At 41.5% G+C, this 27899-nt stretch overlaps 3 protein-coding genes, 1 long non-coding RNA gene and 2 other non-coding genes across 11 annotated transcripts in view; 4 read left to right on the top strand and 2 right to left on the bottom strand.

The window, feature by feature from the left end:
- The window catches only part of USP12 (ubiquitin specific peptidase 12), a 145929-nt gene extending 133694 nt beyond the window's left edge, over nucleotides 1-12235 (bottom strand). Inside the window, exon 1 of the mRNA XM_072795684.1 lies at nucleotides 11912-12235. Within this exon, the coding sequence (XP_072651785.1) occupies nucleotides 11912-12196 (285 nt within the window). The 5' untranslated portion in view covers nucleotides 12197-12235. The remainder of the gene's footprint in view (nucleotides 1-11911) is intronic.
- Nucleotides 548-6899, bottom strand: LOC140615789 (uncharacterized). Its single transcript, XR_012016265.1, has 2 exons — nucleotides 6708-6899; nucleotides 548-4969 (listed from the first exon to the last, which is right to left on the bottom strand). It is a non-coding gene; the product is annotated as an uncharacterized lncRNA (long non-coding RNA).
- On the top strand, nucleotides 11962-16587 carry RPL21 (ribosomal protein L21). 6 transcript variants are annotated; one of them, XM_072795693.1, is made up of 6 exons: nucleotides 11962-12292; nucleotides 14140-14218; nucleotides 14486-14547; nucleotides 15135-15247; nucleotides 16135-16285; nucleotides 16478-16587. In XM_072795693.1, exons 2-6 carry the CDS (start codon nucleotides 14152-14154, stop codon nucleotides 16565-16567), a joined length of 483 nt encoding a protein of 160 aa, XP_072651794.1. In that variant the 5' UTR covers nucleotides 11962-12292; nucleotides 14140-14151; the 3' UTR covers nucleotides 16568-16587. The 6 variants fall into 6 exon arrangements, with proteins under 6 accessions (XP_072651794.1, XP_072651797.1, XP_072651798.1 ...); XM_072795696.1 differs by having other exon boundaries at nucleotides 12017-12350; XM_072795697.1 differs by having other exon boundaries at nucleotides 12284-12625.
- Nucleotides 14952-15022, top strand: LOC140616693 (small nucleolar RNA SNORD102). The gene has a single exon (XR_012017093.1). It is a non-coding gene; the product is annotated as a small nucleolar RNA SNORD102 (small nucleolar RNA).
- On the top strand, nucleotides 15296-15422 carry LOC140616698 (small nucleolar RNA SNORA27). The gene has a single exon (XR_012017098.1). It is a non-coding gene; the product is annotated as a small nucleolar RNA SNORA27 (small nucleolar RNA).
- Nucleotides 16588-24943: 8356 nt separating the features above from the next.
- Nucleotides 24944-27655, top strand: RASL11A (RAS like family 11 member A). The gene is made up of 4 exons (XM_072795682.1): nucleotides 24944-25164; nucleotides 25530-25586; nucleotides 25692-25771; nucleotides 26939-27655. The coding sequence occupies exons 1-4, from the start codon at nucleotides 25041-25043 to the stop codon at nucleotides 27404-27406; spliced, it is 729 nt and encodes a 242-aa protein (XP_072651783.1). The 5' UTR covers nucleotides 24944-25040; the 3' UTR covers nucleotides 27407-27655.
- Nucleotides 27656-27899: the final 244 nt, after the last annotated feature.

Genomic DNA, 27899 nt, shown 5'->3' with positions numbered 1-27899 from the left:
TTTCATAGTCTCAGCTGGTTCTTCATGCCACATAGTATTAAATGATCTCCTAATCACTAGTTTAATATGTTTCCCTGGAGAATATGTAATTTCCCTAAGACACAGACTTCGCTCCCCCTCTCAAGAATGGGTCCCAGTATAATGAAATTCTTGGTTAAAGATCAATGAATAAATGTCAAACCACAGAAAACTTTATAAAGAAAGGACTCAAAAAAAAAATAAAGGACTCCATAATTTTTGTAAGTTGTCTTATTATGGAGAAGAGGATGCATACTACTGAGGAAGGGATGAGTGAATTTCATGCAATCATAGTAATTTCTCATTTTGGTGTCCTGTGTTTCAAAATCTTTTTAAACTATGTATAGTGACAGATGTTAACCAGAATTTTTGTGATCATTTCACAGTATATACAAATATCGAATCATTATGTTGTACATCTGAAGTTAACATAATGTTACAAGCCAATTATAACTCAGTATTTTTTAAAAAGAATTTAAGCTACAAGTCTCTCATTGCTTTCACTTTATCTTCTATTTTGTTAATTTCATTTTCATTCATTTCGAAGTATTTTCCAATTTCTATTATGATTTCTTCTTTGACCATTGGTAACTAATAGCGTGTCATTTAATTTCCACATGATTATAATTTCCAGAATTTTCCTTGTGTTACCCTGTGGACTGAGAACATACTTTGTATGATTTCAATTATTTTAAATTTTTTGAGACTTGTTTTATGGCCTAGTATATGGTCTATTCTGAATAACATTCTATGTGCACCTGAGATGTCTATTTTGCTATTATTGTGTGAATGTTCTATAGATGTCAGTTAGGTCTAGTTGATTGACAGTATTAAGTGTCAAATCTAGTTGTTTTACCCATTATTGAGACGAGGTAATGAAGTCTGCAACTATTATTTTTTGAATTCCAATTGCCTTCTGTTCAATCAAACACCCCTACCCAAGGTTCCTTAAACACATCTGACACTCTTTGTCCACAGATCTTTGCACTTGCTCTTTGCTTGACATGCTCTCCTCTCAGATACCTGCATGATTCCCTTGTTTTCTTCAGATCTTTGCTCAAATATCCTTCTCAGTGAGGTCTTCTCTAATCACTCTATTAGAAATTGTGACATCTCATTTCCTCTTTCCTGCCTGATTTTTTTTCTCCATAGCACCTGTCTCCATTTGTCATCATGTATATATTGTAAGATAATACTATAAACAGTGTACTACCCATTATCTTTCCCCCATTAGAATGTACACTTCAAGAGCATAGGGATTTTTGTATATTTTATTCCCCTGTATTTCCAGCCCTAGATCGATGCCTGCCACATAGTAGGCGCTCAATGAATGTATGTTCCATGAATGAATGAACAAATGCCCTGAGAGCGGCTTGAGGAAACCAGTCAACTGGGCAGCAGACTAAGTTGGAGTCATTGTCAATCTCAAGTGGATCCTAAATATCAAATCATTCTGTTACAAGACTCTGCAACTATAAACAGTCATTTTCTTAAAATTTCATTCATGTTATTAAAATTAAAATTACCCATATTAGCACTGACTCAGTTGGGTCAGCTTGTTGCTCCCTTCTATTATTATTATTAGCACACAGTAGTATGCTAAGCACTGGGTATGAAGTGGTAAGCCTAGAATGACAAAAATCCTTACCTTTATGAAGCTTACATTATAGTTTTCTGAAATTCACTGTGCAGAAGTCAGCACACCACTCTCACTAGTTTCAAGTATCTTCTAGATCAACTGAAATTAGGTAGAATTCTAGCAAATGGTTTAAATTGAACCCCATCCATTTCATGCACATAAATCAGCTTTCAAATACCACAGAAACCTATCTTTAAGCACTACAGATAACCTGAAAACTAGTTTGAATAGGTGGCAGTGGAATTGCATCTATAACATTTGAAAGCTGAGTGCAAATTAGCAGCATCAAACTGCTGTCTGACAAAGGCGCTTCACGTTATGTTTCAGCTACAAATTCTCAGTGCTAAAACCTTTAAAAGCATTTGTATCAATTATTTTGCAGAAATATTTTGATGTCATTGTGGTTCATTATAATGGTTTAAGTTATTGCCAGTTTTCCCCCCAAAAATGCCTATTTCAATAATTCCTGGCACATATGAAACCATAGCTAGAGTAATTTTTCTAATGGCTAAAAACGTTTTTAGTCTTTTGTCAGCAAGTACAGTAGTTAAAATATTCAACTGCAGATTCTTTTTATTCCATCAGAGTATAGCCAAGTACCTGAGTAATAGCTCAGAGGTTGAGACAGGACACTATGCCAGTCAGCAGAAAATCCTGAACCTATCATACGACAAGAGTCTAATTGCTCACCTTTTTCATTTGACAACCAGAAAGACTATTTTGAGAAAACTTTTGTGGGTTTCTTTTTAAAGTGTTTCCAAGATTAATTTTAACAAGCACAACCAAGTGCTAGTTCCCTATTTGATTTTCCCACAAAATTTGACCTGCTTGACTAATAAGCAGTTGCACTGGAAATCTAAGGAATGACAGAATAACAGTGAAGCAAAATCAGTTTAATTATAGGATAAATTAAAAATTGAAGACTGTCAGCTCAAGGCAAGTCAGCAAAATTGTACCATGGCTTGTTCAGAATTCACAAAGCAAAATGGAAATGATGCCATGTGTCCCATGTTCCTGAAGAACTTTGCAGAAGTACGATTATTATGGGAACATGCATGTTTTAACCTGGGGCTCACCCTGGTAGTATAAGAGTCAAAGTAGGCTACAAATGGAGATTACTTCCAGAACTTACAGTGACATTCCTGGCTCCCCTCAGGGGGTCAAGGCACACACAGCAATTGCAGAAGGTGAGGATTAGGACCATGCTCTTAAATTTTTTGTCGCAGAACCGCCATACTTCAAAAAAATTAATGGGGGCCACTTGGAACTTTTTGTTTATGTGAATTTTTATCTGTTGATAGTTACTATATTAGAAATTAAAATGAGTAAGTTCTAGGAATACTCATTAATTTAAAAAAATAATAGAAACCTCATACATGGTAACACAACGTCTTTTTATGACAAATAACCATATTTTCTAAAGTAAATTTTTCTCATTGCATTTCTTTTTCACTGCACCATTTGGGGACAAGTGTGACATTGTTTTACCTTTTTTTTGATATCCTTCAGATCTAGTTCAGTCGACTTTAGGATCATGACCTGAGCTGAAAGGAAACGCTTAACCACCTAGGTACCCCTGGTCTAGTTCAACCGAAAACAGCTAGACACTCCTGTCTGCTTCTGCATTGCATCTATTGTCATATGCTATTTTGTTGAAGTATAGGAAGAACACACAGGTGTGCTATAAAAGGGAGGGGTATTTTAATAACATTTTCAGGTAATTGTGACTAGTTTAGTACTAACCAACACTCAGCAAATGGCAGATTTTTTTAAAGAGTGGTTGCAATGTAAAATCTGAAATGCTAATCAGAGACATTTTCATACTGATACATTAAAACCCATTAGTTTACCTTACATTTCCAATGATCTTTTCGCATTCCTTGCTTTGTAATATTATGTGTTTGGTCATCTGAAAATAGGGCTCCCTCAGGCCTATCCAAATGTTGACACATTTAATTGTATAAAACAATACAATCTGATCTGGTGATCTGTTCACAGCATCAATGATCGAATCAGAAAAGTAAGTTGTAGGAAGCTGTCAGGCTCACAGCAATGGATACAAGTTTTCTAAAATTATAATTTTTACTTAAAACTTCAAATTTTCATTGGCAACATTGTCAGTTGTTTCCCTTGAAGTAGCAGTAGTCTGGTGAAGTTATCAGAAAATGTCAGCCAGGGGTGCCTCAATGGCTCAGTTGGTTAAGTGTCTGCCTTCAGCTCAGGCCATGATCCCAGGGTCCTGGGATCAAGCCCCACATTGGGCTTACTGCTGATCAGGAAACCTGCTTCTCCCTCCCTCTCTCTGCCTGCCGCTCCCCGTTTGTGTTCTTTGTGTCAAAAAGATAAATAAAAATCTTTTTTTAAAACGTCAACCAAATACTCAACTCTGAATAGCCATAGTTTGTCTGTTGTTCTTTCCAGGAAGAATAGTGTTCAATGGGAAAAAGTGGTGGTTAGTTCAGCTTTCAACTCAAACAACAGAACAGGTGCTTTTCCTCCAATTATTATACTGTATATACACAAGTATGTTATGCATAGTTCCCATTTTATGACACGCAATTTATTAAAAAGATGTGTATTCAGGGATGGAGATTAAATAAAGCTAATGATTCTAACTGCCCTTATTAAGCATATTATTAAATGAACAAGCTTTTCTTTTTTTTTTTTGTCCTAAGAGTACATGGTAGTGAAAAGTACAATAATGACCAGTGCCACAGTCCTGATTCATGGTAAAGCTCTAGGCTGTTTTTTCCATTATTGCTTTTGCATCATTAGAGAAACGTCAATGCAATATAAATGACAAACAATGTCTCGACACTACTCTGAAAATAATTTTCAGGACCTCACACATCCCTTGCAAAGGTCTCAGGGACGCCTGGGTGGCTCAGTGGTTGAGCACCTGCCTTCGGCTCAGGTTGTGATCTCATGTCCTGGGACCGAGTCCCACATTGGGCTCCCTGTATGGAGCCTGCTTCTCCCTCTGCCTCTGCCTCTGTGTCTCTCATGAACAAATAAATAAAAATCTTAAAAAAAAAAAAAGAGTCCATAGATTAGACTCTAAGAGCATGTGGAATATGAGAAGAGAAGCTATAAAGCAGAGCAAGGGAGATGAGATGCTTTGTACCTACTAGGTGCCAATCCTGTACAAAATGGAAAGAATGGGGATCCCTGGGTGGCGCAGCGGTTTGGCGCTTGCCTTTGGCCCAGGGCGCGATCCTGGAGACCCGGGATCGAATCCCGCGTCGGGCTCCCGGTGCATGGAGCCTGCTTCTCCCTCTGCCTGTGTCTCTGCCTCTCTCTCTCACTGCATGCCTATCATAAATAAATAAAAAAAAAATTTAAAAAAAAAAATGGAAAGAATGTTCTACACTCATTTTCTCATGTGGAATTATAAATACAAGCTCCTCTTAAGGAAGTATCCGTGCTTCCACTTTAAGGACAAAGAAACAGACTTTAGGAAATGATAGAACATAGAACCTAGTCTGTCTGAATCCAAACCTCATGTTTTTTCCCCATGGGAGAAAAATGTATCTTCTTTCTAGCTTTGATTTAGGGACTCTCTTGCAAAGTACCTGCCCCCTCACTCCTGCTATGATAAGCCATGCCCCTACAGTATCTTTTAGCTTGTTTCTATGTCTGGGCAGGCCTTTGACTCTACCAGTGAAACTACTTCTCTTACTACCAGTTATCTAAGCCAGAGGTGACAAGAATGGGAGGTCTTTCCCCCGCACCTGATAAGTCCCTATTGAACATTAATAATCTTTACTTTTAAAAAAATAATCTTTACTTTTCCATAAGCCTAGAATTAGCCTCAGAAACATCTCAAGTCAGGTCCAGGTAGCCATAAACAATCAAACAAATTGATCAGAGCTAACAAACAAAATTTGTCAGCTCTCATCTCTAAATCATTACAAAGCACATGTATGGGAACAGAACGTGAACCTCTTCCTGCCTTATAAATACAAAATATAAGTTTGCCAGGAAGAGATGTGGACAGCTCTAAATGATGGTTACCCAGAAAAAAATAACATAATCATTAAGAGTAAGGATTGTTGACCCCAACTGATCAATCTGTCTCCCTGAATTTATTACAAGTTCAAGAGTCCACAAGATGTGTCCTACCTACTGCAAAATGCTACATCGTATCTGTTTCCACTTTTCCAAATTGTGCTTTACTGTCTAAACATAACTGGGCTTCCGTAAATCACTGCAACATGTTCCCATCTGAACGCTTTTGGTATTTGACTAGGTTCTTCCTCATGTTGCACTGGCCTTAACATCTAAGATAGTTCAAGATATTTTAGAAGCTGGAGCAAAAAACAGGATTTGGTAACAAAAATCTGGATGCGATGAGGACATGGTTTAGAGGGCTGAGATTCAATTTGAATGTCTAATCGCATGGTCACAAGCCTGCTTATGCTTCACTATTTTTAGGTAGAAAATCAAATTCTGAAAGGGTGTAATCTTTGCTTCCTTGATTAAAAAGTGGATCTTATCTTGTTCATCCCCCTCGCCAACCTGGCTTCTCAGGATCTCAAATGAAAATTTTTATGGATAAAAGATTATTTTACATAATTATTCTTCACTATGTTTTTCAATTATTCATAGTATTTCAGTCCCCATTACTTTAGTCACCATTACAATGACATTTCCCTGGAGACAAGAATCCTCATTATATACTTTCTATACTAGGAATCCCTAATCAGTTCTCATTTGAAATTGTTCTCCTGTCAGTCTACCAAGACAAAGGGCAAATCAAAAGGAGTTGACTGATACTACATATGGAGTTCCCAACTAGAGCCTCACACATAGAGGGTGGATCCATGTGTCCTCTTAGCTCGGAAAATTTCTCTCATTTTACTAAGTCACATTTCTATTCATTTGTTGACCTTATTTTCTAAAGCTATTGGATGACTTTGAGTTTTTAAAGTTGTTATTCACCTCTGTGCCTTCACAGAAGTTAAAATACCTTCTGCCTAAAATATTTCTGCCTAAAATACTCCTACTACTTATTTTATGGTCAAAGTGTTACTCTCTCATCAAGTCCAACCTCCTTTGTGAAGCTTCCTTTTTGTACAGGGGTTAGTCATTCATCCACTCCCTTCCTCTAATGTAGATAGATGCATGGCATCATCCATGGAATGCCCATACTCTTCACGTTCAGTGTCCTCTATTATATCACTTAGAATATTGGAATGCACTAATTTTTTTCTCCCACCAAACTCTTTGTGGAGTCCTTGAGGGCGAGGGTCATGTTTTATTCATGTTTATAGTCTCATCACTCAGTACAATACCTGATTTAATCTAGATGCTAATAAATATTGAATGAATTTTGAGTTTTCTTTCTTTCTACATTTACTTCGCATTTTTTTTAAGTTTCAATGCTTTTCTTATTCTTCTTGCATTAATGATTTCAAGGTAGAGACAAATTGACCATTAGAGCATCAGGAAACCACTCTGGTTTTCAGATGTGTATGATAGAGCTAGGGACACAAACCTATCTTAAAAGCCTGTAGTAAAAATAAACGCCTTACTCTCTTTAGAGGAAAACACTAAATAAATGGAGGTTCACTTTGAAAATCCATTTGGCAATCTTTTATGAAGTTAGACCCACACCTACCTATAGTCAAGCAATGTTAAATCTGGGTATTTTCCCAAGAGAAATTAAAACACACAAAATGTTTGATAGTTTTATGCATAGCATCAAAAATTTGCAAACAACCCAATTTCCATCAAGAGAAGAATGTATAAATAATTTGTAGTATATTCACACAGTGGAATACTACTTAGTATTAGAAAAGGAATTGAACTAGGATGCCTGTGTGGCTCAGTGGTTGAGCATCTGCCTTTAGCTCAGGTCGTGATACAGAGTCCTGAGATCGAGTCCCATATCGGGCTCCCTGCAGGGAACCTACTTCTCCCCTTGCCTATGTTTCTGCCTCTCTCTATCTCTCACAAATAAATTAATAAAATCTTAAAAAAAAAAAAAAAGGAATTGAAGTATTGGTACATATGACATGATGGAAATCTCGAAAACAAGCCAAACAAAAAGAGCAAACAAGAGTACACACTGTATAACACCATTTATGTGAAATTTAAGAATAGGCAAAACTAATCCATAATTACAGAAATCAGAATATTGAATGGCTCTGGTGGGGGAGGACTGGCTGGAAAGGAACATCAGGGAATTTTCCACAGGGACGGCAATACCCTACATCTTTGTTGGGAATATCGGTTATAAGGTTTTAAAAGTTAGTCAAGGGGATCCCTGAGTGGCTCAGTGGTTTAGCGCCTGCCTTTGGCCCAGGGCATGATCCTGGAGTCCCGGGATCGAGTCCCTCATCAGGCTCCTGGCATGAAGCCTGCTTCTTCCTCCTGTGTCTCTGCCTCTCTCTCTCTTTCTCTCTGTCTATCATAAATAAATAAATCTTTAAAAAAAATAAAAAATAGTCAAAAATCATCTACTTGTATACCTAGGATCTGCCCATTTTAGTGTTTACATTTAAAAAATCTAATTCAGTCTCTCACTCTCTCATGTATACACACACATACATATATCATGATGCTGTTCAATGATTTATTATTCAATTAAGTCACGAACAATGTACAAAGTCTAAAATGGTGGGCCACAGCAAGAACACATTTAATTTTGGATTTTTTGTACTAATGTTTTTATGTTCTTATTTATTATTTTCTTAGGCTAACAGTAATACAATTTTGGTTACACTTAGCCTGGACCAACTCATGAGAGGCGTAAATAACAGAATATACTAAAAAACAGTACTGACTTAGAATTAAATTTTTCCTATGACAAAGATTTTTTTAAGTCACCTAAAATAGAATTGCAAATACTTTGGTCAGAGACATTTGGATTTGCTTTATAACTTAAACATCTTTCTAAATTCCTAACTACATAGATAATAAAGCTATGATAGGTTAATGTTTAGGAAACAAAAAGATGAGAAAGAATGAGCCATCTGAAAGGCAAAGGCAAAAGGGTGCACAAAGGCCCTGAGGCTAGAAAGACCTGGCTTGGGTTAGGGAACTACAGAGGGCAGTGAGAACTCCAATGAACTGGGGCAGGAACCAAGTGAACCTGGAAAGTTAACCAAGAACTGCTTTATGCAACCTTGTAAACCAAGGTAATGAGTTTAAATTTTATTCTAAGAGTAATAGAAAGCCGTTGGAGGACTTTGAGCAAAGCCATGATATAATCAGGCTCACATTTCTACAAGACCATTTTTGACTACTATGTAGAAAATGTCAGCCAGGGGCGCCTGGGTGGCTCAGTTGGTTAAGTGTCTGCCTTGGCTCAGGTCATGATCTTGGGGTCCTGGGATTGAGCAGAGTCCGGACTCTCTGCTCAGTGGGGAACCTGCTCTCTCTCTTCCTCTGCCCCTCCCTATACTTGTGTTCACGGTCTCTCAAAATAAATAAATCTTAAAAAAAAAAAAAAAATGATGGAGCAGAAGCAAGAGAGAAAGAAGTGACCTTGACGGGTCCATTGCTAGTTCAGGCAAGAGATTCCAGTGGTGGTAGTAGAGATGGAAAAAAGTAGGCCATCTGTAGATATATTTTACAGGTGGAACCGGACAAAATTTGCTGATGGATATGGTAGGGCAAAGGAAAACTTAAAAATGAAACCAAGGTTTCTGGTTTATGTTATTTACTCACATTGAAAATACTGGACTGAAAACAGGTTTGGAGGTGGAAAACCTAAGTTTTATTTTGGACCCATTAACTTTGAGATACTGAAAAGTATCCAAGAATAGATGTTACCCTGAATAGTTTTGAGAAGAGTCTTGAATGTAAAAAAGTTAATCTGGTAGTAAGCAGGATAGAGATGAAATTTAAAATTATAGGTATTCATGGAATTCCCTAAGAAGAGATAGAAAGAGAAGAGCAGGGGAACTAGTCCAAGTTCTGAGGAAGTCTTTTATTTATAGGATAGGACAGGAAGAATAAAGAAACCCAGTAAAACAGGATGTGGAGTGGTCAGAAAGGGTAGTGTTTCATGGAGGGAATGGCCAAAGTTTCTGAGAGATGAAGGAAGACATAAACAGAGAATATCTTTTGGTTTTGGGAACATAGATGCAATTTTAACGGCATAACTGGGGTAGAAGTCAGATGAAACTGAAAACAGAATGGGAGATGAGAGATCATAATGTTCAGCAATGACATTGCTGAAATCTGACAGTTTTTAATGTACAAAAACAGTAATTTCAAGGATTCCTTTTTTTAAAAGTTTTATGGAAGAAAACATGGAGCAGTATAGAAGGGAAAATGAGTCAAGTAGGGCCAGGAAGGTGGAAGGAAAGGGTTGTGGGTTTTAGATGGAAAGACCAAAGCATGCTTGTACATCAATAAAAACGAAGCAATTATCAGCTGAAAAAAGGTGAAGAAAAGTGATGGAAGACTTGGTTATCGAAGAAAAAATGTGAAATAACCTTTACAAAGTGTAGATACGTAAACTAACTCTAGAACTGCAGTGGGACTATTAGGCACCACTTAAGAATTGTTGATCACGAGTGTACGATCAAATGCCTACAGAGATAAGACAAGTAAACAACTGAAGCAGGCTCAGTGGACATGAAACTCAAGAATATATATCCAATCTAAATGGGGTGGCCACTGGATTGCTGCCACCAAAACTGTCAATCCTATGTCGCCACATCCTCTGATTTTTCAAGAGGAGCCAGAAATCTTGTGATGTATCTTAATTTTAAAAACTCTTTATATTGATTGAAACAGAGGTTGCATTTACCCAAGGCTGTCCATTTGTTAGAGGAGAGTGATCTGGAAAACTGACTTGAGTTAGTTGAGATGGAGTGACTGTGATGATGAACTATTAAATTAAGCTAGGTGAAGAATATAGAAGCTAAAGGGAGTTAATGGTTAACAGCGAAGGTGGAGGAGTCAAGGTATTAAAGGAATTGATGAAGACTGGCTCCTGATACCTCAAGTTCTTGAGCAACTGAGCTCAAGGCTAGAGACTAAAGCCACAGAATGTATACAATCAAGATGTTGGGGCCTATGTTGTTTTTAGAAGTTACACATTCCAGATACATCAGGGGAGTACAACAAATAAATGCAGAAAGATCAATAGGATAGCATTATTTAAATTCAAACATGTTAAGATCTTTGTTGCTTCGCTGACTTTTAGAAAATACATCATAAAACTATAATGAGAAAACCATCAAATTCCAGTATTGGGACATTCTACGAATACCTGACCAGTACTCCTCAAATGTCAAGCTCATCAAAAACAAGGAAGTCTGAGAAAGTGCCACGGCATAAGGAGACATCGTAATTACATGTAACGCGGTGCCCTGGATGGAATCCTAATATCAAAAGCATATTAGGTAAAATCGGGGAAATCTGAATAAACAGGGGATTTTAGTTAATAATGCACAAAATTGGTCCACTAATTGTAACAAATGTACCATACTAATGTAAAATGTTAGTAGGGGAAACTGGGTACCAGGTACACAGAAATTCTTTGTACGATTTTCTCAAAAAAAAGTTTTTAAATGTATCAAACACTGCTCTAAAAAACACACTTTATTAAAAAATACATATCAGAAAACCGTAATGAATAAAACAACCGCTACCTACAAATTCCATACTCAGTTTGCTTAATAATGGTCAAAACAGTAAAAGCCTCTTTTACTACTTCATGATTCCTTCCCTACCGGACATGAAATTTCTAAATTCGATTTTTACTCCCTTTTATTTCTTGACTCCTTCCACTCATCTGCATATATACCTAAGCAACACATGGTACTGTTTTACATGTTTTAAGATTCTATGTATATAAGTTGTCACACTATGTACGTCCTACATCTTGCTCTTTTTTTGCTTCGTATTTCTGGGTCCAGTATTGATGGACTGGCACAGTTCCGTTAAAGTATTTGTTCTCTTCCGTGGATCTTGCTAATTTCTTGCTTCTACTGACAGTGCTGGCTTACATGCCAAAGTTTCTACAAGCTACACACTCAGGAGCAGAACACTAGGGTAGACTATTTGAAATTTTGCCAAATCGTTTTCAAAATGGACGTAACATTTACGCACACACCGGCAAGAGCGTGGTGTATCTTGACTCATAAAGGAAAAAAAAAATCGAAAGACATACAAACTGGAATAATACGTTTGCCTCATTTACAATCTGTCTCTCGTGTCCACGTAATCATTTCCGCAAACAAACACAGAGCAGCTCCTAGCCCCGCAAAGGCGCAAAGGCGCCATCACACCAACCTCTCCCGGGCCCCCGGAGACGCCAACGCCGACGCCGACGCCGACGCCGACGCACGCGCGCTTCCGGCGTAAGCTCAGCGCAAAGGCGAACGTCGGCACGCTCGGGACGTCGGCGTCGTGTTGGACGCCCTGGAAGGCCCCTTTCCGGGCTGTCTGGAAAGCTCCAAATGTCAGCTTGTGTTGGTCTATTGCCTCTTTTCCACAGGAAAGAAAAATATTCTGACAGGCCCTCCTTGTTCTCTGAGCAGGACCCCCTTCCCCAGAGAAGCTGCGTCCGCCTCTCATTTCATTCAGGCAGTGCTGCGGGCAGCCCGTCGGCCCTTGTAAGGAGCGCGCTGCCGCCCCGCCTCCTTCCTTTCGGCCGGAACCGCCATCTTCCAGGTAGGGCCTGCGCGTGGCTCCCGGCGCCGCGTGTCCCGTAGACTGGGGTTCTGAGCCTGTAAGCGGTGCTCCCGGCACTGAGGTCCTAGGGAGACGGTGTAGCCTGCCCGGGGCCCACGGGCCGGTGGAGGCGTGGGTGGGGGTGGGGCTGTGCTCATCCAGACTGGGTCTCCAGGGCCGGGGGCTGAGCGCCAGGCCGCGCCCTGCGCGGGGAGAGACTCGACGGGAGCGGAGCCCAGGCGCTGGGCCGAGGCAGCTCGGTCGTTCTGGGAAGGGACTTGTTTTCCCCGTGTCCCCACGGCTTCAGCTTCGGCCTTCTGGGCCTCGGACCAGGTTGTGCGGGGCCGCGGGGCCCAGTCCTTTGCGGCCTCTTCAGTGTGGGGTTCTGGCCTCTGCCGGGAAGCCTGGACTTGTGATGCTCGTGGTTAGGGGCTTCGGGAGCGGGGGCCGGCTGAGGGGCTGTACCCTCCGCGAGGCCTGGTTGTGTGAGGAAACCTGGGCGCGCGGCCCGAAACCGAATGCTTGCCTTGCACGGTGAGAGCCCCAGACCAGCGCGGCGTCGGCGCGTGACAGCCTCCGGCGGTTTTAATGTGGGCCTCAAGTCGCCTCGGACAAACGGAAAGTGCTTTCAGGTTGCCGCGAGCGTTCTGTTAACGTCGGGGCAGCATGTGGATAGCTGTGTGTCCCGTTTGGAACTTTGGGGGAAAGTCCGTTGCTGTTTATCCTTAGTTTTGTTTTGCTTTGTTTTCCTTTTCTTTCTTTCATCTCGTTTATAAATGTTCCCTACCAGAGGTGAGCAAACTGCAGGTTGCATTTTATAGTGGATCCTGTTTGGTACTATTGCAGAATCTAAAAGCATCACTGTTTCCTACGTTTATTATTGTGTTGGTTCGCGGTGGGGCAGATTTTTTTCTTTACTGGGGAAAATGGGTCTGGTGGAAGGAGAATGAACTCTGCAGTCAGGAATTCCTTCGCATTTCTGAATCTGCCACTTAGTGACTCCATGAAGCGATTTTGACCTGCAGAGTCTCTCTCCCTGTTTATGAACTTGATACTTCTGGTATGAGTTGATGCAAATGTAGAGAATCTGAGAATTAAAGCAGGATATGGGGCTCTTAATAGATGCTTAGTTGCTTTTTTAAAAAGTAATGGATGCGTCTGTTGTAACAATGATTCGGCCTCGGTGGGTTAGGGGAAACCTTGTGTCTCCTTACCTTCCATGCTAAAGGAGTAAGGTACTTTGGAGTCCTTTGAAATGATGTCAGTAAGAGACTGATTTATATTACAGTGCCTTCAGGTTAAGCCTGACTTTAACGTAGATTTGCCTTGTAGTAGGAATAATTCTCAATAGTGGTAGTTCTGCCCTCAAATGACCTAAAGGAATAAAATGTCTATAAGGGAAGGGGTTTAATCCACCATGTGAAAGTGAAGGGCTGAGTTGTCTTAACTCCAACAATAAATTAACCAACTAGTTAGTGATTCCAGTGCCTTTAGCATTCTGGGCTGGGTTCTACCACGAATAGCATGGTTTCAGAAGTTTGGATGTGTTTTTTTATATTCTAATAGGGAAAGTACTGGTGTGGGTTCTAAATTCCAGTTCTGCTATCTAGTAGCTTTACTGTTAATATAAATTCGGCAGTTTTGCCAGAAATCTTATGTGCCAAAATGATGGGGTTTTACCATTTATAAGAAATACTGATTGGTGAGTCAGCTTGCTACATTTCTTAATTCTGTTGCTCCTATAGTGCAAGCATTAGACGTTTATAGGATTGTTTTTTGTTTGTTTGTTCGAAAAGACAAATGTCAATTTTGCGTTTGCATTTCACTTTTATGCTTTCTATTTTCAGTAATTCGCCAAAATGACCAACACAAAGGGAAAGAGGAGAGGTACCCGCTATATGTTCTCTAGGCCTTTTAGAAAACATGGTAAGTAGATTTATCCTCTTAGAGAGCAAACATAGCGTACAGTCATACAATGCATTCTTACTAAATGACATTAATTAATGGCACCTTCCTAACTTATTTTTGTAATAAATGAAAAGCATGAATTTCATATAGTAATTTCTTACCAGCAAGATTTAAAAATACAACTGTCAAAGATAAGTATGTTGAAAGCTAGTAAGCTTATGTGTTTCTTTTATACTCTACACTTTTTAATCTTGATACTAACTATACTGATTTTTTTGGGTGCAGGAGTTGTTCCTTTGGCCACATACATGCGAATCTATAAGAAAGGTGATATTGTGGACATCAAGGTAAATTCTAAAGTTGGGTAGATAGCCTACAGAATAGTATTAGAAGGTAGAAAAGTTTAGTCTGGTATTGGAATTCAAATACTGATGTATGTTGAATCTGTTGGCCTTTTTTCCTAAATTGGGAAAATCTTCAGTCCAAATAAGAGCTCATAAATGTAGAATGGCTAACTTAACTTTCAGAAACCAGGGTTATTTAAAGTGCTGTTCTTGAATCTAAGAACTTTTGTCGTTACTTGTTAACAGGTTGTGGAAAAACCAAGAGTTTGTTGACGTGGAAAGGGGTAATAGCTTAGTGCAAAATTCAATTGTTAATGGAGATGGAGGGTTTTTTGTTTGTTTGTTTTGTTTTTTAAACAAATTCTGATCTTTTGTGACCAGTATTCAAATGTGTCCTGATACTCTGGAGCTTAATGATGATTGTCTTTTTGATTGCTTGAAGCAATGTGAAAAACACATTTCACCGGCTCTGAAAGCTCTTGAGTTGCCTTTAAAAGAAAATTTTAGAATATCTTAGTTACTTTAATAAGAGTCCAGATATAAAGGGAAGGGGACATTGCTGGCATAACTTTCATCTCCTTTCTTAACAGGGAATGGGCACTGTTCAAAAAGGAATGCCCCACAAATGTTACCATGGCAAAACTGGAAGGGTCTACAATGTTACTCAGCATGCTGTTGGCATTGTTGTAAACAAACAAGTTAAGTAAGTAATACCAGGATTCTTTCTCGCTGATCAGTATCCCCTCATACCTACCCCCTTTTCACTTTGCCAATTGGACTTATGTCTTTATTGGTCATTCAAGTGGGGCAAATGAAATATCCTTTTAAAACTCAAGCAAACTGGGTGTTTGCCTTGTATCCTGTCAGAGGAAACAAATTGAACTAGACTTAAGTAAGGGAAAGTTTGATTAGCGTTTGGTGATAAGCAGTTCGAGTTTTCGGAATATAAAAGTATAATTAGTAAGTTTAGATCTGGTTTTGGTTAAATAATATATCAAGGTCTGTCACCTCATCAAAGGAAAGCTTAAAAGTTGGGGATTTTGAGGGCATATATGTGACACAATCGGTTAAGTGTCTGACAGTTGGTTTTGCCTCAGGTTGTGGGATCCAGCCCCGAGTCAGGCTCCATGCTTAGCATGGAGTCTGCTTAAGACTCTTCCTTTGGTCCCTACCCCCAGTAAATAAATAAATCTTTTGTTTATTTATTTTTAGAGAGAACGTGAGCAGCGGGGAGGGGCAGAGGGAGAGGAGAGAGAAAATCTCCAGCAGACACCTCATTCAGTGCAAAGCCCAACCTGGGGCTCGATCTCATGACCCTGGGATCATGACCTGAGCCAAAACCAAGAGTCAGACACTCAACCAACTGAGTCACCCAGGCACTCCTGTAAATAAATCTTTTTTAAAAAGTGGAGATGTTTGCTTCAAGGCCTCTTCCAGTACGATTAATGGTTATAAATTATCCATCACCTTGCTGAGTAATCCTATCTCTTGGTAAAAGGTTCGTGGTTTATTTAATAAATGAAACTACCAAATAAAATTGGACTGTTATATTTTTGCCAAAGCAGTTACAGGAATGTTTATTCTCCCCAGGGGCAAGATTCTTGCCAAGAGAATTAATGTCCGCATTGAGCATATTAAACACTCAAAGAGCCGAGATAGCTTCCTGAAGCGTGTGAAGGAAAATGATCAGAAAAAGAAGGAAGCCAAAGAGAAAGGTACTTGGGTCCAACTGAAGCGCCAGGTGAGTGCTTGACACAGATGGTTTCTTGGTATTGACCTTGGGAATTTTAAAACTTGCTCCAGTGATAGTTTTCTTTTATATGAAAGTTAATGAAAAAAAGTTGATGAATTGAGTATGTTACTTGTTTCTGAGAGCACTTTGAAATTGATTACTGTGCTTGATATAATTGTTCTTTGCATTTTTTTTTAATAGCCTGCCCCACCCAGAGAAGCACACTTTGTGAGAACCAATGGAAAGGAGCCTGAACTGCTGGAACCCATTCCCTATGAATTCATGGCATGATAACTGTAAAAAAAATAAAAGACCTCACGATTGTAAAAGTGTTTCTCTTAATTGAGTAGGAGTGTGGTTGGTGTCCTTTCACTTAAAAAAATATTTAAAGCAAACTCTTGTTCTAATTCATTGGGTGATATTTTTATTCAAGGTGGGAGGTGGTTTATTGTACAACAGAGTATGCTTAATTGGTTAGAAAACTGCCAGGTATTACTTTGAAAATATTTATAGTAGTTGGGAAATAGTCCCTTTAAATCCCTAAGGGAAAAAAAAATTAAATACATGAAAGGTTACCTATCACACTCATTACATTTAAGTTCAGGGATAGCTACGAGTACTTGTAATTGTATCCTGTCATACATAGCTGTGTTTTGAGGATAAAGAACTTGCCTTTGAAGTCAACTACTTATAAATAGATTGTTTAAAGCACTGGTCTGGTTCCTACCAAATTGTTTTCCCTGTCATTTCCTGTCACAATTTTCCTGTATGGTGCTTTAGCTCTTAGGAAAACTTTGTTTTCTTGGAGGTGTTCTTTCTTACCCCAATTCTTTTGCACTTTCCTTTGCCTGAAATACTTACACTTTAAGTTGCTGAATTTTCTCATTTCATCTTGAGTGTCATAGGTGAAACTTCCCTGATAAGAGTATCTTAAGGAGAGGAATGAAAGTGCTTGGAATCAGGAGAAAAATTATTTCTGATTTGGGATAGTAGAATAAAGTCCTTACACCTGTTCCCACTACAGATGTGTTTGCTTTTTTTATGATGTTTATAATTTTTAACATGTTCTCCATTAAATCTGATGTTAGAGACTTAGTAAACTTTGCCCTCCTAGGTACTGGCACATAATAGGCATTGCATAAATGTTCTTTGAATTGAGGTTTTTTGTTTTTTAATGAGCAGATGTTTTCTATTTCTGTGTTTAACCTTGTTTTCCTGTGGATTTTATCAAACTAGAATGTTTTGGATTTTAGAGGGCTCCTAACCATTTTGTAATTGGGATTACTAAGTCTCCCACATGATGTGGAAAGATCAGGAAACCTCAAACTTTATTTTCCAGCAGTTTGTGATAACCTCACTTTCTGTTGGCCCATGTAAAATGAGGGTGTTACCTATGTGTATATAGGGATTGAACCAAATGATTCCCAGATGTCCTTTGTGCACTTAGTGTCTATGACTGTTCCCCTGATCACCAGATGACATAATTGTGACAAAAGATATGGCAGAGGATAAAATCCTCAGTTCAGGAGGGCTGGTGAAGGTGAAAATATTGAGCAAAAGAAAGTCTGTAAATAGAACTGGCTTAGGGAAGTTCTTAGGGCAGATCATCAGAAAATTGAACTCTTCCATCTGCTGTACAGTGTGCCAATTTTCTAATGCGCTGTTAATGGCAATAATGGAACTGTGATCTACATAAAACATTTTTGGTAATGGGGTTTCCTGGGTGGCTCAGTCCGGCTTTATGAGAGACAGATAGGTGGAGGGAGAAGCAAGCTCCCTGCAGAGAACCTGATGCAGGATTAGATCCCTGGACCTAAACTTGAGCCACACACCCTTTCTAAAATAAAATCTTTTAAAAACCTTTGGTATTGGATTAGGCTTTTAAAATAGTTATTCTCACAATAGAGTTAAAGACATTTTCCTGAGTCTCGATTAGTTTTAAGTTGCTTTCCTGTTTTTTTTTTACAATTTTTTTTTTTTTAAGATTTTATTCACAAGAGACAGAGAGCGGAAGAGACATAGGCAGAAGCAGCTCCATGCAGGGAGCCTGATGTGGGATTCGATCCTGGATCCCAGGATCACGCCCTGAGCAAAAGGCAGACGCTCAACCTCTGAGCCACTCAGGCATCCCTTAAGTTGCTTTCCTAAAGGGTTATAGCAGTTGGTACTCTGAATTAGTGAAAGAAAGTGCTTGTCTGCACTCTTATCAGCTCTGGTTATTATAATTCAGTCTTTGGTAATTCTGTGGAAGGAAATACTGCATTTTTTTAAAGTTGGCTTCAGCTTCTGGTTTTTTTTTTTTTTTTCTTTTATTTATTCACGAGATACCAGCAGAAGGAGAAGCAGGTTTCATGGCAGGGAGCTTGACCTGGGACTCGATCCCAGGTCTCCAGGATCTCGCCCCGGGCTGAAGGTGGCGCTAAACCGCTGAGCCACCTGGGCTGCCCCTGGTTTCCTTTTCTGCAATCTGCTGGATCTTATTTCTCTGACCTCCAGATTCTGAAGTGCGTTATATTCAAGCCCTGCATCATATGGTCAGTGCCCACCTTTCTGACCTATTTCCAGCTCTAAAGTCCTGTTCACTTATGCTAGCTTTGCAATGCCTCAAATAGGCCAACTATACACTTGCTTCAGCTTTTGTAGGCTTAAGCTTAAATAGGATTCCCATTGTCCTCTATTTTCAGTCTCCAGTTTTTCCAAGACTGTCACAACACTAAACTGCTTCCTCTTGCTCTATCCTTTTTTTCTTTAAAGTACTTAACCAGTGCCGGTAAGTTTCATTTTGTTGGGGAGTCTTTTTAATCAACATTCTTGAGGTAGGGAATACTTAACTATTACCTACTCTATTAGGAAAGGGGGGCCAGCCCAGTTGGCTCAGCGGTCTAGCACTGCCTTCAGCCTGGGGTGTGATCCTGGGGATCGGGGATCAAGTCCCACATCAGGCTCCCTATGTGGAGCCTGCTTCTCCCTCTGCCTGTTTCTCTGCCTCTCTCTTTCATGAATAAATAAAATCTTTAAAAAAAAAAAAAAAGACAAACTGAAGGAGGTTACTACTTAGGAGCAGTAAGACACTAAGCTATATAAAACAAGGTAAGGACATCATAGGATGTAAAAGGACAGCAGAAGGGAGAGAATTCATGTTGACATGGTTCATGCTTCTGCTCTTATGTCACTGGTTATTCTTAGTCTCATGTATCCTTGACCCTTTGACTTGGTGCTTCCTTGACTTCAGTCTACAGACTTGTGAAAAACAGCAAATTAAGTTAAGCTGCTCTTGTGCCTGCCTTGTCCCTTTCATAACTTAATTTCCTGATCTCCAAATCTGGCTTCTGTCCCCACCACTCCTATGAAACTATTCTCATAGGTTACTAACTAGTAATATGACTTTGATTTTTTTATCTCCTTGATATTTGACAGTGCCAACAAATTATTTTCTGTTCCAGAGGCTTCTGCTGTCATACTTCAACCAGGTTCTATTTATCTCATCCATCCACTTTTTTCTGGTCCCTCTCCTTGATGCCCCACATCTGTCTCTGTTCTCTACTTTCAGAGTGATCTAAGCCAATGGTTCTCAAGTATGATTCCCCACCTGGCATCAACATTTTGGGGGAACTTGTTAAAAATGTGTGCCACTACATAAAATTCTAGGTGAGCCCAGAACTTCACAGTCTTTGTGGGTGACTTGAGTTCCTTGTTCAAGTTAGAATCACTGACCTGTCCTTACCATTAATACACTTGAGACTCATTTTGGAGCTCACTTTCTCTGAAACTATTTCCAACTCCCTTTTGGACAGCTCCATCTGGGTATCCTGCAAATACACAGATTAGTTTGAAGGGGTTGAAGTTTAGTTTGAAGAAACAAATTGCATCGAATTCCCTTAGCTTTGAGTAATGTATGTACACTGATGAATTGTGCCTGCATTGAAATGCAGGTCCTTTTAAATAACAAGTAATTGTTAGAAATTGTGAAATTATAAATGAATCTCTTACTATACAATTCCCTTTTCTACACTTGATGAGAAAGAAGAAAAATGTTTTAACTATAAAACTTCCTGCCCTAGGTCTTAAGTTAGAGCCATAACCATAAACGAAGGTGCATGGCTTCTTGAATCTTGATTCTCTTCTGATTGAACCAAGTATCTTTTAAGGACCTCTGTTTTTGTTCAGTTGACCGCAGTCCCAAGGGTTGAGTAAAATATGTCACACTCAGTGTTGTGGCAGAAAAAATTACAGTTTCGTATCTCTTAGTGTTCTCACTAGTGTCCATGTTTTCCCCTGTGCTGTGGTGGGGGGAGAAAGTGGAAAAAAGCAATTTTGCTAAAATGTAGCAGTAAAAGTTGCTAAAATATAAACAAAGGTCTGTCTTGTTTTTTGAGCACAAGAGAAAACAATTGGATTTGGAATACAAGTGTGTATCCCACCTGCACTTAACATTAAGGAAAACAGGGATCCCTGGGTGGCTTAGCGGTTTAGCGCCTGCCTTTGGCCCAGGGCACGAGTCCTGGAGTCCCGGGATGGAGTCCCACATCGGGCTCCCGGCATGGAGCCTGCTTCTCCCTCCTCCTGTGTCTCTGCCCCTTCTCTCTATGTCTATCATAAATAAATAAATATTTTAAAAAATTAAGGAAAACAATTGGTGGTGTTCATACAAAAGCTTTCCGAAAATCTGTTAGACAAGTTACTTAGTTGTGAATAGCTGTGAGGCAGCATCTGCAGATAGTATTGCTGAGGCAGAAAGTGTGTACAGAGGAGTGAATAAGCAGCCCAGGATTTCTGTATTGTGATTTCTTTTCAAGCTGCAAATGTGTGTGGTGAGGAGTAACTGACAGGCTAGCTCATAAAGTCTCAAATGGAAAAGGCATAGAAAAATATTCACACTCTTAACTTTCCTAGCAAGATTGGAATTTATGAAAATCATTTGATGTGGAAAAGAAACGCAGTGAGGTACTCTATTGTCTCTGAAATGAGGTTTTGCTTAGCTCAAGTGAGGATGTGATTGAACTTTTTGCTCCTGAGCAAGAAGGAGGTTCAGAATAATTGCTTATGGAAGATAAGGAAGTAAGCAGTTCTAAGATCCGAGAGCATAGATGATACTCTGTTCTTCATATGCTCCTAGCACTGACCCTGTTATATATAGTCAGGATTACCCTCCTCAGGAAGAGTTCAGTGGCTTTACATAGCCTCCAGATAAAGTCCTGAGCATGGCATTCATTGCCATCCACAGTCTGATCTGCAACTTTTTGGGTCATCCACTGCATCCTTCTAACGTTTGTGACTACTCCTAGCTCCCCAGACTTGCATTACACTTCCTATTTTCATGATTTTACGCATGCTGTTCCTTCAACTTGACATACCATCTCCCACCCTCTGTGTTTCCACCTACCAAATATTACTCATGCTCAGAGACTGGGCCATTTCTTCCTGTAACTTTCCATGATTGCTGCCACCCCCCTTCCCCATTCAGATTTAATTCTCCCCATTGCAGCTCTATTGGAGTTGGCACCCTGACCTGCTTTGTCATTCCTTTTACAAGACCGGAATGTTTTCATTCTGCGCTCTACATTGATGGAAAATGCCAAGACTTGAAATCAGAGGGATTGAGGTGTCTTCTGAGTGGCTCTATGACTGGCTAAGTCATTAAACTTGTCTGAAGCTCAATTTAGGACATATTTAACCCATTTTACAAGCTTAAGATAAAAGAAGAAATCTATAAGGATTTTTTAGTAAACTCACAAATTTATGAGGGATAATTTCACTATGGGGATGTCTATGAAAGCAAGCAGGAATGTCTTATACTTTGTCATCCCCTCAGTAAATGATTGGTAATTGAAAATTTGCTTTTCTTCAGTCTGTACCAGCACTTAATAGAGCCTTGCAGCAAGTAGATTTTCAATAATTTTGACTGTTTATGAAATAAAGTAGGGATCTGGTAGAGAAGCACAGTTTTTATTCTAGTGAAATTATCTAAAGATAGTCTGTGAGTCTCCAATAAGCTCAGTGTTCAAGGATTTATCATACACAGGAAAGAGTTGATATTAGGAGGTGATGGATGGTGGAGGGAGATGTTCTTGAACTAGAGAAGGACCCTTGGCCGTTTTGCCTCAGGGCTAGAAATCAAGCTTACTTGGCTGGTAAATGGTTAATAACTTCCCAAGACTGATATTTGCGAATTGCCAAATTCTGCCCTTCACACTCATTCTAAACACCCACAAGATTTGTGTATCCATATCTGTGCCTACGCATTTCCATTATCATTTTAAAACCACTTCAGTATGCCTGTGTTGTATTGGTTGCAGTACAATTTTACATAACTCTGGACACAAAGAAATCCAAAATGAAACAGAGCACAAGCAGCAACATTTAGGCAAGGCTATTTATAATGTTCAGTAACAGTTTGGTAACATATTGTTTGTATTAAAAGGTCATGGATTATCTTGTCTATTTGCAAATGCAAAGAGCTTTCCAAGGAGAATTGAATAACATTTTGAGCTCTGAGCAAAGGTACAATGTGAATGCAAAGTGGAACATAATGATCAGTGGGCAGAGTCTTAGGAATCTTACTTATTGGGTGACCTTAAACTAAAATGATCTTATTCCTGACAAGGAATGTAAGATGGGGAATGAGGTGTAAAGATAAGTCCAAGAAAGTGCTCTTTTCCCTTGAGAGTTTTGCAATTTAATCCCAGGAAAATGAAAGGTGTTTGTGGCAGATTCCATTGATTCCTACTCAGCAGTGATCCCATCTTCTATCTCTTGATTTTTAATGGGGGAGCAAGGTATCTACTAGCTCCTGGAGAGGAATGAGGGTTGTTCTAAGATCCCAGTCTTCTTTGCTGGATACTTGGATAAACTTTTTCTTAGCTTCTCAGTTCTAGAGATTGAGAGGTAACAAGTCTGCTGAGTATTGAGAATTATTTTATCTCATAATAAAAAGAAACGAAAGAATAGAGTCCCACACTTCCTTCTTGCTTTGGTAAGGACTTGCTGTTTGGTGAAGCAGGGCCATTTTGTGTTCAAGGAGAACCACGAGCATCTGGGACACAAGCACTTGGACCCCTATCACTGAACAGCTGAAGGATCCCTGGGACCTACTAGTTTCAAGGTTGTTCTGTAAATAGTAACTGTCTTTATGGTGCCTTCTCTCCTGTCAAGGAAGGAGATGCCCTGCTTCAAGTCTTTCCAGTTAAACAGAAGTTTAACAGAAGGGGATTGCCTTCTAAGCTGCCAAAAGTCAGTTGCTATTGAAATACAGCAGCTCAACTCAGGACATTTCCTGGAATGCTCTCTCTTGAGAGTAGGTTTCTCTCAAAACAAAGGTATTAAGATAATGGCTACACATATGACTTCTGTCTTTTCCGGTTCAAACAGTGAAGCCATTCATTTATTCATTCAGGAAGTTGGTCTGTGAACAAAGGACCTAGTAAGTTCCAGGTACCACTATGTGCTGGTGCTAAAGACACAAGCTAGAGTCTCTGCCCTCCTGGGGACAGTCATGAAACAAATTCTACAGAAAGTGACAGTTGAGATCAGTGTTGCCACATCCTAAGAATGAGGAACCAGGAGAGAGGGGTCCGAGTGGCAGCACTGATCAAAGAAAGCTTCCAAGAGAGGAGTAAATAAGTCACTGTTTATTCCTAGTCTACTGCAGAGTCCTGAAGAATTCCACTGAGAAGTGAAGAGAGCAGCAGGGATGGAGTAGGGGAGACACCAAGGAGTATAGGCACTAGAAATGGTGGAACTTGGACATGAGAGTGGAGTCAAGGATGACTCACAGGTTGCTGGTTTGGACTTCTGAGTAGATGGGAGGAACACGAATTAGTGTGGTTGGTTGCAAAAATTGGACAGTATTAGCGATGGAGAATTGGTCAGAGCTCCTAGGGGATGGAATGTGTATGGAGCATTGACTAATGAGCGGACTCAACCAAGGCCAGCGGCAGGGTCCCGGCTTGGAGGCGGAGCTGCACACCATCACTGCCACCAAGGGGCCTTCACCTATCTGGAGCCAGATCACCATGACTGCAGATAGATCCCTTATACTGCTGCTAATCAGGGCTTTACCCTCCAGCTTTTTCCTTATTAATGTCATCTCTCAGAACCTTCTGAAAATAAAAAGGGCAGGGATGCCTGGGTGGCTCAGCGGTTGAGCGTCTGCCTTTGGCTCAGGGTGTGATCCCCGGGGCCTGGGATCAATCCCCGCACCGCACCGGGCTTCCCTGCCTGCTTCTCCCTCTGCCTATGTCTCTGCCCCCCCTCTCTGTGTCTCTCATGAATAAATACATGAGCTCTTTAAAAAGGGGGGGGGGTGGGATGGACAAGATACTCAACAGGAGTTTATCCCTCCCGTTGTTGCAGAAACAAACATCCTACTGATTGCACTTTCTCCTCTCTTTCCTCCAGCTCCTAACTGACCTCGGGTCCACCCCACTGCGGGGTGGCGGGGGCCCCAGGGCTACGCGGGCCCAGCCTGAGGAGAGGCATGGCACGCTCGGGGACCGCGGCGGTCCTTCGGGGGCCGGCGGGGAGCGAGTCAGGCGGCGAAGGGGTGCGCACGCCTCCCGCAGCCGGGTGGGTCCCCGCGGGGAGGGGCGGGGGGCGGAGCCCGAGGCGGTGGCCGCGCCCCCACCGCGCGCGCCCAGCGCTTTAAGAGCGCTCGCCGGGGCAGCTCGCTCGCCGCCGCGGTCTCCGCGCACCCGAGCGTCGGCGCCCGCTGCTCGCGAGCCGGTCCGGGGCGGCCGGCGCGGGGCCCTGCAGGCTTGCGCTCTCCATGCGGCCGCCCACCATGTCTGGGCACTGTCTGCTCGCGCCCATCCCCGAGTCTTCCTCCGACTACCTCCTGCCCAAGGACGTCAAGCTGGCCGTGCTGGGCGCCGGCCGCGTGGGCAAGAGCGGTGAGCGCCGGGGACCGCGCGGGGATGACGGGGCCTCGTGGGCGCGGGGGGCAGGAGGAGCGCCGGGGCGAGCCTGCCAGTGTCTGCGCCGGCCCCGGCTCTCTGTCCCCCGCCACCGCTTTCCCCGCTGCTCCCCCGGGCGCCCTCCTCCTGCTCCCGCCTGGCTCGGCCCCCGCGGCAGGTGGACACCTGCAGCCGCAGCCGCCGCGCCCCCGCGGGACAGCGTGGCGCCCGCACCTTTGGCTTCGCCGAGCCTCCGGACCTGGGTCAGACCCGCTGTTCCGAGGCCCAGAGCCCGCTTTGACGGTTCTGTCCCGGTCCTTTAACTGATTTTCCTGTTTTTTTTTTTTTTTTCTCCTTTTCAGCAATGATCGTGCGCTTCCTGACCAAGAGATTCATTGGCGATTATGAACCCAATACAGGTTAGAATAATTTCGTGCTCTCTGCTCGTGTGGCTGCATGCTCCGACGTTCTTTTTTCTAATATAAGTGTGGGAATTGAAAAGCAAACTCTCCTTGGTTCCACAGGCAAGTTGTACTCACGGCTTGTCTACGTGGAGGGAGACCAGCTATCCTTGCAGATCCAGGACACGCCGGGTGGCATCCAGGTAAGGACAGCAGGAAGCCAACAACAGCTCAGCACCTTACACACACCCTGGGGGCTCCGCAGCAGGAGCGAGATGCAAGATGTGGCCACACACCTGTTTTGCGCTTGATGAAGGCGTGGATTGTCCCTCGGTGGGCTGTTAGAAACCCTCCTGGTGGGGACCGGGTGAGTGAACGCTTAGAGAGGCAGCTTCTTCCTGCCTGCCGCCTGGAAAGGGGAGAGAGATAGTTAACCTGGCAGAGGCACCGCTACTTGCAGGGAGGGGCTCACCGCCTCTCTCAGAGCTGGGCCATGGAACCATTAACAAAACGGTTGTGGTGGGGGGCAGCCCGGGTGGCTCAGCGGTTTAGCGCCGCGCGCAGGGCCTGATCTTGGAGACCTGGGATCGAGTCCCACGTCGGGCTCCCTGCATGGAGCCTGCTTCTCCCTCTGCCTGTGTCTCTGCCTCTCTTTCTCTCTCTCTCTCTCTCTCTCTCTCTCTCTCTCTCTCTCTGTGTGTGACTATCATAAATAAATTTAAAAAAATTAAAAATTAAAAAAAAAAAACTGTTGCGGTGGGATTCTAGGGAGGGTCTTCTCCCCTAGCAAGGGCTGCAGGAGTGCTTCTGTTTCTAACCCATCCCCCAAGTCAGTTAATTGCAACCAGATAACCCCCTGGCAAGCAGTCAGGAATTTAACTTGATTAACAAGTTATTAATTGCTCTCCCTCCCAGGGAGGAAAGGTCTTGTGGAAGAGCAGAAAGAAGGAATTTGTTTCTGTAACGTTCTCCAAAAGGACATGCTAAAAATATTTTTATGGGCTTGGGAAAAGATATTTATCTTGGCTTATTTTCAAAGTTTTGTTTATCCTCAGCTCCCTAAAGATTGCGCCATTCCTCCTTGAAAGTTCTCACTGAAGTCTTTCTTCAGTCAGCTGGGGCTCACCAAAGAATACCTGCCAAGCAGAGGGTTTAAAGATAATGCATTGGTGACAGCCAATAAAATAACCCATGCAGGGACCTTGCTTGTCCTGCATCTAAAGCCTCCTTCTGCAGAAGCTAAGTAGAATCTGAACACTGTCTTTTTGATTTCTTTTTTGAACGTTTTCTCCAAGGGTTACTTTGATGTTATTTTGAATCCGCTCCCACTGAGGGCTTCCTTCATCCAGACTTGTTTTGATCTTTCTCAGGTCCAAGACAACCTCACCCAGGTAGTTGATTCCCTGTCCAAATGCGTGCAGTGGGCCGAGGGCTTTCTGCTGGTCTACTCTATCACAGACTATGACAGCTACCAGTCCATCCGCCCCCTTTATCAGCATATCCGCAAGGTCCACCCTGACTCCAGGGCCCCTGTGATCATCGTGGGCAACAAGGGGGACCTTCTGCATGCCCGGCAGGTGCAAACACACGATGGCATTCAACTAGCCAACGAGCTGGGCAGCCTGTTCCTTGAAATTTCCACCAGCGAAAACTATGAGGACGTGTGTGATGTGTTTCAACATCTCTGTAAGGAAGTGAGCAAGCTACACAGCATCAGTGGGGAGAGGAGGAGAGCCTCCATCATTCCCCGGCCACGCTCTCCCAACATGCAAGACCTCAAGAGGCGCTTCAAGCAGGCTCTATCTTCCAAAGTCAAGGCCCCCTCTGCAGTGGGGTAAACCCTTCTCACATAGACTCGGCTCCTTTTCATTGTGCATTTGTGCAGCTGAAAAGACTGGGGATCTCCCTTTTTAATTGCACATTCAAAGTTTATTTTTATACAAACTATTGGTTTTCAAGTGTATGTGTATTTCTGAAAATTCAGTGATTGCCTAGATGTTGGATAGAGGGTTTTTTTTTTTAATAAAATAATTTTTTTTATTGTAACTGCTAGCCACTTTTCCATTAAAGGCAAAATGGCAACATTGCTCCTTGTTTTTTAAATATCTCTTTATAGAAATCATACTTGCACCAGAGCCCAGAACAGCTCCATGTTTGCCCTTAGTCTGAACTCCTATTGGTGTCTTGCATTGCAGTAAGGGGGCTGATATAGAGGGAATGAATCTGTTGTGGGAGAAAGGAAAGAATGTGGGGGAGGAAAGATTTGAGCAACTGCAGGATGTCTTTGATTGGGGCACTTTGCCACAGGCATGAAATTGATACCATGTAGTT

The sequence above is a fragment of the Canis lupus genome, chromosome 24, assembly GCF_048164855.1.
Source record: "Canis lupus baileyi chromosome 24, mCanLup2.hap1, whole genome shotgun sequence".
Classification (NCBI taxonomy): domain Eukaryota; kingdom Metazoa; phylum Chordata; class Mammalia; order Carnivora; family Canidae; genus Canis; species Canis lupus.
The sequence above is the reverse complement of the archived record's forward strand: the minus strand, read 5'-3'. Positions and strand labels throughout refer to the sequence as shown.

Bases quoted from the DNA above. Each gene is read 5' to 3' on its own strand.
- RASL11A (XM_072795682.1), top strand. From the start codon at position 25,041: ATGCGGCCGCCCACCATGTCTGGGCACTGTCTGCTCGCGCCCATCCCC. The intron at 25,587-25,691 runs GTTAGAATAATT...TTGGTTCCACAG, and splicing joins CGATTATGAACCCAATACAG to GCAAGTTGTACTCACGGCTT. The intron at 25,772-26,938 runs GTAAGGACAGCA...GATCTTTCTCAG, and splicing joins ACACGCCGGGTGGCATCCAG to GTCCAAGACAACCTCACCCA.
- RPL21 (XM_072795693.1), top strand. From the start codon at position 14,152: ATGACCAACACAAAGGGAAAGAGGAGAGGTACCCGCTATATGTTCTCT. The intron at 14,219-14,485 runs GTAAGTAGATTT...TTTTGGGTGCAG, and splicing joins TAGGCCTTTTAGAAAACATG to GAGTTGTTCCTTTGGCCACA. The intron at 14,548-15,134 runs GTAAATTCTAAA...CTTTCTTAACAG, and splicing joins GTGATATTGTGGACATCAAG to GGAATGGGCACTGTTCAAAA.